Raw genomic sequence first — 14071 nt, forward strand, 5'->3', positions numbered from 1 at the left:
TTTATTATTGGAACTCTTACTGGCTTGGCTTCAGGACAAAGGAAATGAATGTGTAATAGTGCAATTAAAGCTGCTGTGAACTGGAATCAATTCATACCTGGCTGGCCAAAGTTGGCAGGAAGTGGCTGGACTGAATCTGAGGTAATGCTGTTTGGTTTTTGGGCTCCACTAGCACAGTGTTTGCTGGCACGAGGATGCTGTTTGTTTGCACTGCGGGTCCAATCCCACTGCTGACAATGACACACGCTGGAACACTGTTGGCAGTGACTGGCGCTGCCAAGCCATTGGAAGAGGTCAGCGAGAGGCCTTTCTCCTGTTGGAGCTTCAAGGCCTGCTGGTAAAGGAGTTGTTGCTTTTGCTCTTTCTGTGATTGAAAAGGTAAAAAAAATTAAATAGACTAGTGGACTCAAGAGAAACCACCTTCATCAAACATCTACATTTATGCATGCTAAGGTTCAGCTGGTGTCTGTACTTCTCATATTACATTGAATGTGCAGCACAGCAACAGGCCATTCGACCCAACTGGTCTATGCCAGTGTTTATACTCCACAGGAACCTCCTCCCACCCCTCTTTATCTCACCCTATCTATTCCTTTCTCCCTCATGTACTTATCTAGCTTCCCCTTAAACGTATCTATGTTATTCACCTCAACCACTCCCTGTGATAGCGAGTTCCACATTCTCATCACTCTTATGGGTCAAGAAGTTTCTTCTGAATGCCTTATTGGATTTATCAGTGACTACCTTATATTTATGGTCACTAGTTTTGGTCTCCCTCAAGTGGAAACATCTCTTTGTCTACCCTATCAGACCCCTTGATAATTCTCTATTAGGTCACCCCTCAGCTTTCCCTTCTCTAGAGATAAGAGCCCCAGCCTGTTCAGTCTTTCATGATAGGCATAACCCCTCGGTTCTGGTATCATACTTGTAAACATGGTTATCATCCATAGGAACAGGAGGAGGCCATTTCGCCCCTTGAGCCTGTTCCACCATTCAATTAGATCATCGCTGATCTGCAGCCCAATTCCATTGACCCGCCCTTGATCCATATCCCTTGATACCCTTACCCAACAAAAATCTATCCATCTCAGGTCTTCAAAATTTCAATGGACCCCCACAGCCTTCTGTGTGAGGACTGACAATGTCTGTTACTCATTTTTATTTACTAATCAGAAATGCAATTGGCCATGTCTGGATTCCCAATTAGCCACATGTGGCAAGTGGCTAATGTATTGGATCACCACTGGCTGAAGGTTGAAAAAGATTGCATTCCCGCAGCATGCCTTATCTTGACAAGCATAAAACATTACCAGGAGTGTATCAATGTATCTCTTACAATGTCAAGTGACTGACCTGTTGGAAAAGCAAAAGCTGGTCGGCATTGAGTGCCGATCCTACTCCTTGCTGGTTGATGAGTTTGTCAGTTTTTTCAGCCAAGGCATTGCTTGGCTGTGAGGTTGCAACTGACAGCTGAGTAGGCTGGTGAATCTCCACCAGTTGGGACTGAGACTGGGCCTGTGTCTGTGGATGGCACTGAGGTGGAGTGTGTGTCTGCTGCAGCCTAATAACTGGCGACTGCCCATTCCCTACGGACGTTAACTCTGCACCAGTGGAAGGTTGTGGCTGCACAATACTGCTCTTGGAGGAACTGCTGCCCGACTGCTGAATGTTCATGGATTGTCCTAAAGGGCCAGTATTGTTCAGCACAGTTATCTGATTTGGCAGTGAGACACCCTGTACGACAGTTTGACCCGGCTGTACTACCGTGCGTTGACCTGACAGGTTCGACTGTGTAGCAAAGCCAGCGCCTAGCTGGGCGGGCATCTGAAATAATGTAGATGGAGCCAGCTGACCAGGCTGTAGTTGCAGAGGCCCAGATAATATGTGCGCTGTTCCTTGGCCGACTGTCAGTTGCGCGTTCGATGCTGCGAAAACTTGGCCAAAGTTGGTCTGGCTGGTAATCAACTGTCCCGCCACATTTTGGGCAGTCAGGATCTGTGCAGGTAAGGACTGGTTGGTGACTAATTGGCCAGAAGGTCCCTGACGCCCCATAACGTGAGTCGCGGCTGGTTGTCCAGGGACACTCTGAGCTGCTGCACTTTGGGCAGTCAAAATAGATCCACCGTGAATTGCAGAAAGTTGCTGGGGGACTCCAACTCCTGAGGCGTTGGCCAACTGCCCTGGTAAAATAAATTGGCTTTGACCTGGGATCACAGCCTGAGGAACTGACTGAGGCTGGATCACTATACTACTCCCCTGGTTTAGAACTTGAACACTGACTGGTTTGCCCACATTGGGCTGGACTTGTTGTGGTTGTTGTTTGATCAGGTTGGTGCCAATACTCTGAGCAACTGTTGGGCCTTGCGTCGATAGTAGGACGTTCTGACCTGCGGCACCCGAGACAAAAGTCAAGTTCTGTTGAGCTTTCTGTTGCTGTAGTGCGGCTTCCGTCTGAATCTTTAATGCCGTCTGAAGAGCAGAAGAGTTTGGGCTAAATGAAGGCTTTGGGCTTATCTGGACGAGTTTGGGTTGGATGTTGACACGGTGTTTTGGCTGAATTGGAGTGGGAGTCCTCTGAACAATCACATTTTGGGTCGATACTGGGGTGTGAACCACCTGGTTACTGGCGCCTGGTCGAACAGTGACCTGTTGCGTTGATTGTGTGAGATTTGCATTGGCGAAGAGAGAGTTTCCATTTAGATTGGTGCTTGCGACATTCTTTTGGAACTGTGAAGAAATTGATGAGCTTAGGGTGACCTGATTCTCTGAAGGCGAGGCAGACAGGTAATTCCCTGAAGGAAGAGAAGTCATCTGGGATGACTGGCCAGGTTTGGCCATCAATTGCTGATGATGCTGACCGATGGACATCATGGCAGTTTGACCAGCATGCTGGTCGACCATCTGAATCTGTCCAATCCCGGAGGCTCTGGGGCTGCCATTGGACATGGTCTGAATTCTGGCTATCGGCTGTATTGCAACACTGTTCAGTCCGACCTGTTGTATCAAACGTTGCACGCTAATGGTTTTGTTGACAAACTGAGCGTGCACTGGCTGTTGAAGCAGTGGCTGTTGCGTGATTACAGCAGGTTGCTGTTGCTGGGGTAATCCGAGATCTGTGCTGACACCACCGAAGAACTGGACGTGGTCTTCAGCAGGTTGAGTCGCAGGGTGCGGTTGGGAGTAGGGTTGCATCTGTAGCACGCTGGCCGCTAGGTCAGCTTCCTCTTGCAACGTCTGCTGCGTGATGTTGGCCTCCTGCAAACTCTGCTGCAAGATATCGCAGGGCTCCTCCGCATTCTGCTGAATGCCAGAACCAGCTGGTGACCCGAGGATGTCATCTTCAAGGAAGGAGATGTCAACGCAGCCAGTGGATGATGGTACCTGGCTACTGCTTCCTTCACCGGCCAATGCTACCTGGCCCTGTAACTAAGAGAGATATTTTTCTTTTTATATAAACTATCAGACCGCTGAGCGTTTCGGATTAGATTTACAGCACGCCGACTATAAATGGGCAGAAAATACAGCTCGAGATTCCTTCAGGAATTTGCAACAAGGTAGATTTTTTACACAAAACTGTTTCTAAACAGAAAAAAAACCGCAAGGCTAATTCCACAATCCCTGCTACCGACAGCGCAGATCAAACATAAGGAAAGGAAAGGGAAAAGGAAAAGGGGAGGGAGGGGGGGTGGAAAAAGAGGGAAGGGAGGGGAGACAACAAGAAAGAAATGGGTGCAGGAAAGCATTTGAATAGGAGGACCCAAAATAAAACAGTTCGAAAAGTCAGTACTTTCAGATTTGTTGCGGAATGAATTCTGTGCCATCTTCAGATTTACTTGTGGGCCCCATGTTTACTGACTTTTGATCTGTTTTATTATGGGGGGGGTCTCCTTTTCGAGTGCTTCCCCCCCACCCCCCATTCATTCTCATGCCCAACAAAAAAAAAAGACTGGCTCCCAATTCCTGTCAATGTCTCTGTGCAATTGGCCAGTGGAAGGAGCACACGTGTGAAGCAAATCAATGCTCCCTTTTCTGATTTTCCCTCCCTTTTAGGGAAAAGCATCTCCCTGGACAGGTACATTGGCAGCAGCCCCCTAACTGGCTATGGCACCAGGCTGTCCAAAACTGGCGAGTTTAGAACAAAACAAACGTTAACCAACTGGAGGATCCACGAGAGAGCCAGTCGCATCTCCTGCGCTATGCTACAAAGAGAAACACAAATCATAGAATCATACAGCACAGAAGGAGGCCATTTGGCCCATCATGCCTGTGCCGGCTCTTTGAATGAGCTATCCAATTAGTCCCACTCCCCTGCTCTTTCCCCATAGCCCTGCAAATTTTCCCTTTTCAAATATTTATCAAATTCCTTTTTGAAAGTTACCATTGAATCTGCTTCCACCAGCCTTTCAGGCAGTGCATTCCAGATCATAAAAACTCGCTGCGTAAAAAATTCTCCTCATCTCCCCCCTGGTTCTTTTGTCACTTACCATAAATCTGTGTCCTTCGGTTACTGACCCTCCTGCCAGTGGAAACAGTTTCTCACTATCTACTCTATCAAAACCCCTCATAATTTTGAACACCTGTTAAATGTCCCCTTAACTTTCCCTGTTCTAATGAGAGCAACCCCAGGTCCTCCACAAAACTGAAGTCCCTCATCCCTGGTACCATTCTAGTAAATCTCTTCTGCACCCTCTCTAAGTTTATTATTAATGAAGAATACTTCATTAGAAGTAATAAAGATGGTATGTACTAACCTTGTCAGATCCATGCAGAAAGTCATTCAGGGCTTGAGGGTCACTGGAGCACAGAACAAAAGATAATTTTAAATGTTGTGGTTTTATGTAAAGAACCCTATCATGAAATGTGCTAGGGGGAAAAAAAAACCATAGAAGAATTTTGATTAATCATGTTTGAGGTTTCCTTGATAGTTTAGTCAATCACTAATGTCCTTCAGGGAAGGAAACCTGCCGTCCTTACCCGGTCTGGCCTATATGTGACTCCAGACCCACAGCAATGTGGTTGATTCTTAATTGCCCTCTGAAATGGCCTAGCAAGCCACTCAGTTGTAAAATCTCGCTTAAAAAAGTCATAATAAGAATAAAACCGGACGGACCACCCGGCATCGGACCACTAGGCACCGGACACGACAACGGCAAACCAAGCCCAGTCGATCCAGTAAGTCCTCCTCATGAACATCTGGGGACTTGTGCCAAAATTGGGAGAGCTGTCCCACAGACTAGTCAAGCAACAGCCTGACATAGCCATACTCTCAGAATCATACCTTTCAGCCAACGTCCCAGACTCTTCCATCACCATCCCTGGGTATGTCTTGTCCCACCGGCAGGACAGACCGACCAGAGGTGGCGGAACAGTGATATACAGTCAGGAGGGAGTGGCCCTGGGAGTCCTCAACATTGATTCCGGACCCCATGAAATCTCATGACATCAGGTCAAACATGGGCAAGGAAACCTCCTGCTGATTACCACCTACCACCCTCCCTCAGCTGATGAATCAGTCCTCCTCCATGTTGAACATCACTTGGAGGAAGCACTGAGGGTAGCAAGGGCACAGAATGTACTCTGGGTGGGGGACTTCAATGTCCATCACCAAGAGTGGCTCGGTAGCACCACGAACTGACCGAGCTGGCAGAGTCCTGAAGGACATAACTGCCAGACTGGGCCTGCGGCAGGTGGTGAGCGAACCAACACAAGGGAAAAACCGACTTGACCTCGTCCTCACCAATCTACCAGTCGCAGATGCATCTGTCCATGACAGTATTGGTAGGAGTGACCACCGCACAGTCCTCGTGGAGACGAAATCCCGTCTTCGCACTGAGGACACCATCCAACGTATTGTGTGGCGCTATCACCGTGCTAAATGGGATAGATTCAGAACAGATCCAGCAGCTCAAAACTGGGCATCCATGAGGCGCTGTGGGCCATCAGCAGCAGCAGAATTGTATTCCAGCACAATCTGTAACCTCATGGCCCGGCATATTCCTCACTCGACCATTACCAACAAGCCAGGGGATCAACCTGGTTCAATGAGGAGTGTAGAAGAGCATGCCAGGAGCAGCACCAGGCGTACCTAAAAATGAGGTGCCAACCTGGTGAAGCTACAACTCAGGACTACATGCATGCTAAACAGCGGAAGCAACATGCTATAGACAGAGCTTAGTGATTCCACAACCAACGGATCAGATCAAAGCTCTGCAGTCCTGCCACATCCAGTCATGAATGGTGGTGGACAATTAAACAACTAACGGGAGGAGGAGTCTCTGCAAGCATCCCTGTCCTCAATGATGGCGGAGTCCAGCACGTGGGTGCAAAAGACAAGGCTGAAGCGTTTGCAACCATCTTCAGCTAGAAGTGCTGAGTGGATGATCCATCTCGGCCTCTTCCCGATATCCCCACCATCACAGAAGCCAGTCTTCAGCCAATTCGATTCACTCCACGTGTTCAGCTCCATTCGCAACCCCTCAGATAATGAAGCAGTCCGTGCCCACATGCAGCAAGACCTGGACAACATCCAGGCTTGGGCTGTTAAGTGGCAAGTAACATTCGCGCCAGGCAATGACCATCTCCAACAAGAGAGTGCTCCAGAACTAGCTGCGCCTCTAGCCAAGCTGTTCCAGTCCAGCTATAACACTGGCATCTACCCGACAATGTGGAAAATTGCCCAGGTATGTCCTGTCCACAAAAAGCAGGACAAATCCAATCCGGCCAATTACCACCCCATCAGTCTACTCTCAATCATCAGCAAAGTGATGGAAGGTGTCGTCGACAGTGCTATCAAGCGGCACTTACTCACCAATAATGTGCACACCGATGCTCAGTTTGGGTTCCTCCAGGACCACTCGGCTCCAGACCTCATTACAGCCTTGGTCCAAACATGGACAAAAGAGCTGAATTCCAGAGGTGAGGTGAGAGTGACTGCCCTTGACATCAAGGCAGCATTTGACCGAGTGTGGCACCAAGGAGCCCTAGTAAAATTGAAGTCAATGGGAATCAGGGGGAAAACTCTCCAATGGCTGGAGTCATACCTAGCACAAAGGAAGATGGTAGTGGTTGTTGGAGGCCAATCATCTCAGCCCCAGGACATTGCTGCAGGAGTTCCTCAGGGCAGCGTCCTAGGCCCAACCATCTTCAGCTGCTTCATCAATGACCTTCCCTCCATCATAACGTCAGAAATGGGGATGTTCGCTGATGATTGCACAATGTTCAGTTCCATTCGCAACCCCTCAAATAATGAAGCAGTCCGAGTCCGCATGCAGCAAGACCTGGACAACATCCAGGCTTGGGCTCATAAGTGGCAAGTAACATTCGCGCCAGACAAGTGCCAGGCAATGACTATCTCCAACAAGAGAGAGTCTAACCATCTCCCCATGACATTCAACGGCATTACCATCGCCGAATCCCCCACCATCAACATCCTGGGGGTCACCATTGACCAGAAACTTAACTGGACCAGCCATATAAATACTGTGGCTACAAGAGCAGGTCAGAGGCTGGGTATTTTGCGGCGAGTGACTCACCTCCTGACTCCCCAAAGCCTTTCCACCATCTACAAGGCACAAGTCAGGAGTGTGATGGAATACTCTCCACTTGCTTGGATGAGTGCAGCTCCAACAACACTCAAGAAGCTTGACACCATCCAAGATAAAGCAGCCTGCTGGATTGGCACCCCATCCACCACCCTAAACATTCACTCCCTTCACCACTGGCGCACTGTGGCTGCAGTGTGTACCATCCACAGGATGCACTGCAGCAACTCGCCAAGGCTTCTTCGACAGCACCTCCCAAACCCGCATCCTCTCCCACCTAGAAGGACAAGAGCAGCAGGCACATGGGAACAACACCACCTGCACGTTCCCCTCCAAGTCACACACCATCCCGACTTGGAAATATATTGCCGTTCCTTCATTGTCGCTGGGTCAAAATCCTGGAACTGCCTTCCTAACAGCACTGTGGGAGAACCGTCACCACACGGACTGCAGCGGTTCAAGAAGGCGGCTCACCACCACCTTCTCGAGGGCAATTAGGGATGGGCAATAAATGCCGGCCTCGCCAGCAACGCCCACATCCCATGAACGAATATAAAAAAAAACCACCTCCCCTTGACAATCAATGGCATTACCATCGCCGAATCCCCCACCATCAACATCCTGGGGGTCACCATTAACCAGAAACTTAACTGGATGTTAGTGAGGAGGACTTTGCAGGGTCGACTGGGCTTGGTTTGCCTTTGTCGTGTCCGGTGCCTCGTGGTCTGATGCTGGGTGGTCCGTCGGGTTTTATTCTTATTACGACTTTTGTTGGGCAAGGGTATTGAGGGATATGGAGCAAAGGCGGGTTAATGGAGTTAAGGTACATATCAGCCATGATGTAACTGAATGGTGGAACAGGCTCGAGGAGCGGAATGGCCTCATCCTGTTCCTATGTTCCATGTTCCTATTTTATAGTTGCTGCTTTAATTGCACCCATTCGTGTCCTGATTTTTAGATTTTTTTTCAATTCCCAGCTGTTGATTTAATCCATTTAATTAATTAATAGCATTGAAGTTGATTTTTTATAATTGCTGGACAACATGGACTGGGGCTGAGATTACAAAGTTTGAATTGCACTTCTAACTATTTAGTTAAATCATCTGAGAAAAAAACTCTTCAAAATTTTGGTGTAAACAGATACTTCAGTTTATCCTTTTGATAAAACATATTTAATAGAAAGACAAACTTACCAAATAACATCCAGCAAACACCTGCCATCTTCATCATCCATGACAACTGTGGAGAAAGATGCTTAGTACATGAAAAAAATAATTGTTCATATCTTCCACCAACAACTATCACACACTTGTGGGATGCCTCAAATTAACATTTATAGGATATTGGGAAAAAAACGATACATTTTGGATAGTTTTTTTTAAGCTTGTCAAAGTGATGAGCGTCGAGCCTGGAGAATCAAACTAGAAATTGTAAAGTTGGGACTGCACAGCGGGGGAGGAACATACAAAAACGAGGGGCAGGAAAAGACCAGCCTGCCCCACACTCATGATGGCTGGAGCATCATGTCTAGACTCTTCCAATATGCCCCCCCCTCCGCTCCCACCACCTTCGCAGCCGTGCAATCTCCTGGGAGTTACATCAAAATGCTTCTACAGATTGGCAACTCTGGACACTCCCTCCGATGGGACTTGGTGGTCGAATGCACTGCACACTGTGCCACACACAGGAAGGACCACGGTTACATTCCTCGTCTGTGCTGATGTAATTTCATACAGGTTAGAGGGAGGGGACTAGCAGTGTTCTTGGGCCAGGGAGAAGCAATAAAATCCAGTTATACCTCACTCGACTCCAGTGACCCTGTTGTAAATTAAGAATATGAATATAAATGCTCGATGAGGAGATGATTGGACTCAACTGCAATGGCTGAACAGCCTGCTGACATTTACTTTCAGGCTTATACACGAAAAATGGATAATTAAGGGAGCTGCCAGAAACCATTGATACCCTCAACACTGTACACCGCCTTCAGGAGTGGAGGGCACACATTGGTAAAGAACATAGGAACAGGAGTAGGCCATTGAACCTCTCGAGCCCGTTCCTCAATTAAATCATGTCTGATCTGTATCTTAACTCCATTTACCCGCCTTGGCTCCAAGTCCCTCAGCACACTCACCTAACAAAATATATCAATCTTACTTTTAAAATTTTCAATTGACCCAGTCTCAACAGCTTTCTGGGGGAGTGATTTCCAGATTTCCACGATCGTTTGTATGAAGAAGTGCTTCCTGACGTCACCCCTGAATGGTCAAGCTCTAACTTTAAAATTATGCCCCCTTGTTCTGGACTCCCCCACCAGAGGAAATAGTTTCTCTCCATCTACCCTATCAAATCTTTTAATCATCTTGAACAACTCCATTCGATCATCCCTTAATCTTCTATATTCAAGGGAATACAAGCCTTTCACGAATACAAGCCGATGCAGCCTGACCTCATAATTTAATCCTTTTAGCTCTAATATCACTGCACCCCCTCCAAGGCCAATATATCCTTCCTGACATGCGGTGCCCGTAACAGAACACAGTACTCCAAGAAAAAGATGTATGGAGTTGGCTTGGTTCCCTACCTCTCGCTAGTATGCGAGACTGTCACTCACTCCCTTGTCTTAGGTCTACAGCTGGCATAATGGTCGCCCAATTTTCGCTGGGAGACACAATCCTTATATTAAAACTGACCTTAAATCTAAATCTCAAACACACAGGTGTGTATGTAATATTGTTCAATGTGTTGCTTCATTTGAGGTTTAGAAATTGCTGGTGTACAAGCAAATCTAATTTTTGTGTTGAACTTCACTTCTGGAACTTAAATGAAACAGCCTCCTAGATATGGTTTCTAATAGTGACTAGTCAGACACATACTTCATAGAGTTGATATTTTTTCTTGACACATAAAACTGTCGAAATAATTTATCTGATCCCAAAATTGAAAATAACAAGATTCAACAGCAATCGACTTTGCTTCTTGTTATATTTATGGAGATATTCAGGTGTGTTTCCCCCTTTCATCCCTTTTCCTTTTTCTGTCTCCTTCTACCTGCCAGTAGGATGTGTCAGAGACAGCCAATAATTTTGTTTCCTCCCCTCCTGCTTCTCTGGGAGACCCCACACGATACCTCCACTGGTACCTCTCTGACCTGTGTAGCTCAAATCATTATTAGTTCACAGCAGCACTGCACCACCCTTCACCGACAGTCTTCAGTTGCACATACATTCACTGATGCCGTAATCGGGCTCCAGTAGCTGCCAGAGCAGTGCACAGCTCAGATCGTGCGGCCAGACGCCAAGTCCAAGGGGCAACGGAAGAGCATGATGTCATCAATGAACTTCTGTTGGCAGAGAGAAAAAAACCTTTTGCATTTCTGTGGGAGTGTCAGAATAAGAGAATTTAACATGCCATTAGTCTTTGAAAGCTATCCTGAAAGATAGGGTGGTTAGTCCTTACAATGGGAAGGTTTTACAGGCTCCCATAACCCATACGATAATGGAGGGGGGAGGGGGGGGTGTTACCCAAGCCCACCAGACACGATAATCCCACCGGATGTCAACCCAGAATTCAGAGCCGGAGCTCCAGTCTCCCCTCACCGGAACTGTCTGGAGTGGGGTTCGAACCCCTGCACCTGCAGGAATGCTACCTCTGAGCCAAAGGCTCAGTGCCTATATACCTGAAGGTAAATTGATACGTATATGACGTGAAGAAGGTGCATTCACATTTAATGGCTATTCAGGTGTCTGCTGACAAGAGCCAAGAATGAGCAATATGGCAAATGCCATAACAAGAAGATAAGGTGACATTTTTTATGCAGCGAGTTATGATGATCTGGAATGCACTGCCTGAAAGAGTGGTGGAAGCAGATTCAATAGTAACTTTCAAAGAGGAATTGGATAAATGCTTGAAAAGGAAACATTTGCAGGACTATGGGGAAAAAGCAGGGGAGTGGGACTAATTGGATAGCGCAAGGACAGGGACGAATGGCCTCCTTCTGTACTGTATGATTCTATGCCATTCCTCAACTCATTATCAATTGTTTGAAATAAAAGGGGGTGGAAAAGGACAGAAGAAATTAATTAGCTGGGCTCCTGTCCAAGGTGGTCATGTTCTGTTCAGCAGATCAAATTCAATGCTATGACCCATATAATCACCGAGACTGGCCACACTCTGTAAGTACCTAACAATCTTCAACAAACATCCCTACATCTTCTGAACAAGAAAACACCATATACTCACATAGTTCAGATGCCACCCCATCCAGCGTGGATCAGCCCCAGGAATACATCGACTGCATTGAAAGCTTTATGCAGTCCTGCCAACACAGACTTCAACAATACATCTTCTTTCTGGGGTTTGTCCAGACCCTACTTATAGAGTTCATCATACGGCCACAAAGCATCTTCAAGTGGGGGCACGAGAAGTTTGAAACTCGGTTTCTATATAAAAATCTATAAACAACAAAGAAATAAAAACAATTTCAGTCCTTCTTCCATACGACATTTACCTGCATCATTGCAAGAGTTTTCTTCGAAACATGAACTTGAAAGCACGAATGCATTCATCAGACGAGCCTCATGAGGAAAATAAACTGGGCATTCCATTGTTGTGCTGTACAACCTTTGTGGGAGTAATACTTTTAATAAGAATATAATTAGAAACATGGAGGAGCTTTTAGGGGACGATCTCTCAACTAGAGAGGGTACAAGAAAAAGCTCACCATCTGATCATTCTCTCAGCCTCGTGTTTCTCCATCACAACCTTCTTGCTTCTGTTTTACTGAAACTCCTATGATTCCAGTTCCTCTGAAAAGCCTCGGTTCCAAATCCAGCCCCCCACCTGCCCATGCTCCTCACTGTGCTGAAATCTTACTTCTACCACCATAACTCACTCTTTCCCACAACCTCAAACTTGTTGAATTTCTTTTCTCCTTTAGTCTCCCTGCAATGTACAGGCTTTTAAAATTCAGGCTTGGCAATGCCTGCCACTCCTTCAATTGCCTTTCCTCTTCCAAACTTTCAACCCTTCATCTAGTTTTTTCTTAAATCTCAAATGACTCACCAACTTTCAGTTAGGCCACGACAACAACAATTTGCATTTATATAGCACCTTTAATGTAGTAAAACGCCTCAAGGCACTTCACAGGAACGATTATCAAACAAAATGGGATACCGAGCCAAAGGAGGAGATATTAGGACAGGTGACCAAAAGCTTGCTCGAAGAGATAGGTTTTAAGGAGCATCTTAAAGAAGGAGAGATAGAGAGGCGGGGAGGTTTAGGGAAGGAATTCCAGAGCTTATGGCCTAGACGGCTGAAGGCATGGCCGCCAATGGTGGTTCGAAGAAAATGCAGGATGCACGAGGCCAGTGTTGGAGGATCGCAGAGGGCTTTAGGGCTGGAGGAGGTTACAGAGACAGGGAGGGGCGAGGCCATGGAGGGATTTGAACTCGAGGATGCTAATTTTAAAATTGAGGCGGTCCCAGAACGGGAGCCAATGTAGGTCAGCGAACACAGGGGTGATGGGTGAACCGAACTTGGTGCGAGTTAGGATATGGGCAGCAGAGTTTTGGATGAACTTGAGTTTACAGAGGGTGCAAGGTGAGAGGCTGGCCAGGAGAGCATTGGCATAGTTGAGTCTGGAGGTAACAAAAGCATGGATGAGGGTTTCAGCAGCAGATGAGCTGAGGCAGAGATGGAGACCTACATTTACTTTGAGATGTGACACTAACTTTGTAATCTGAAGTCCTATGCACCTGCAATATAGTATAGGATTTTTGTCTTTCTAACGGTCTCCATTTCTCTCCTTCTGAAGGTGCTGAATCATGCTGGGGATAGTCACACAAGGGCTGTGAACCCTCCTGTACCCCATCCAAGTGGCCATTCTTCATATCACTGCTTTGACAGGAGAAGCATCACGGCCAAGCCCAATCCTCTTCTCCCTTCACACACACGTTGCTCCAGTGGGTGTCACTGGAAGGCAGCTGCAAGATTAACTTTAAATATTACTGTACTATTTTATCAAATTTGAAATGAGTCTATCAATTTCTGGAATTGCTTGTTGTGATGTGCAGCATTGTTGCAGTGTGCAGCATGTACAGAAAATCAATTTTGCTGATGGAAAAGATAGACTTGCTTTTAAAGGTGAAACGATCTTTCAGTACATTTATGATGATGGTTCTGAAAAGCCACAACTGTCGGCCTCATTCTCCAACTCCACAAGTCGGATGTATTCACTCTGACCAATGGAAGGTCATGCACTTGCTTTCCAGGTGCAGGCGCAAAGGGTCAATACATAATATTGCAGGAAAGTTAATCATTGATTTCACTTTGGAGGAAAGACTCTCTCTGATTTGACTTTCCAACTTACAATTCCAATCAGACCTATCAGGAACCTGAAGTCTTCTTTATATTCACTGAAAAGAAAAATATAAATACCGGGCTCGATACCCACTCTGTGCTGCGGCACTTGATTTTAGCTGATGGGTGGGAAGGGGTTCTCCCTCTTGGTTGGAAAAGGAAAATCAACC

General features: G+C 46.7%; 1 protein-coding gene across 3 annotated transcripts in view; it reads right to left on the minus strand.

Annotated features, from left to right (window-relative positions):
* Positions 1-14071, minus strand: part of LOC137326229 (BRD4-interacting chromatin-remodeling complex-associated protein-like) — an 81833-nt gene that overhangs the window by 51795 nt on the left and 15967 nt on the right. For all 3 annotated transcript variants that reach the window (XM_067991128.1, XM_067991129.1, XM_067991127.1), the window contains 6 exons: positions 11784-11995; positions 10768-10884; positions 8735-8780; positions 4752-4794; positions 1354-3426; positions 98-364 (listed from right to left, as the gene is read on the minus strand). In XM_067991128.1, the coding sequence (XP_067847229.1) occupies positions 98-364; positions 1354-3426; positions 4752-4794; positions 8735-8775 (2424 nt within the window). In that variant the 5' untranslated portion in view covers positions 8776-8780; positions 10768-10884; positions 11784-11995. The remainder of the gene's footprint in view (positions 1-97; positions 365-1353; positions 3427-4751; positions 4795-8734; positions 8781-10767; positions 10885-11783; positions 11996-14071) is intronic.

Source organism: Heptranchias perlo, chromosome 10 (assembly GCF_035084215.1).
Source record: "Heptranchias perlo isolate sHepPer1 chromosome 10, sHepPer1.hap1, whole genome shotgun sequence".
NCBI classification, from domain to species: Eukaryota; Metazoa; Chordata; class Chondrichthyes; order Hexanchiformes; family Hexanchidae; genus Heptranchias; species Heptranchias perlo.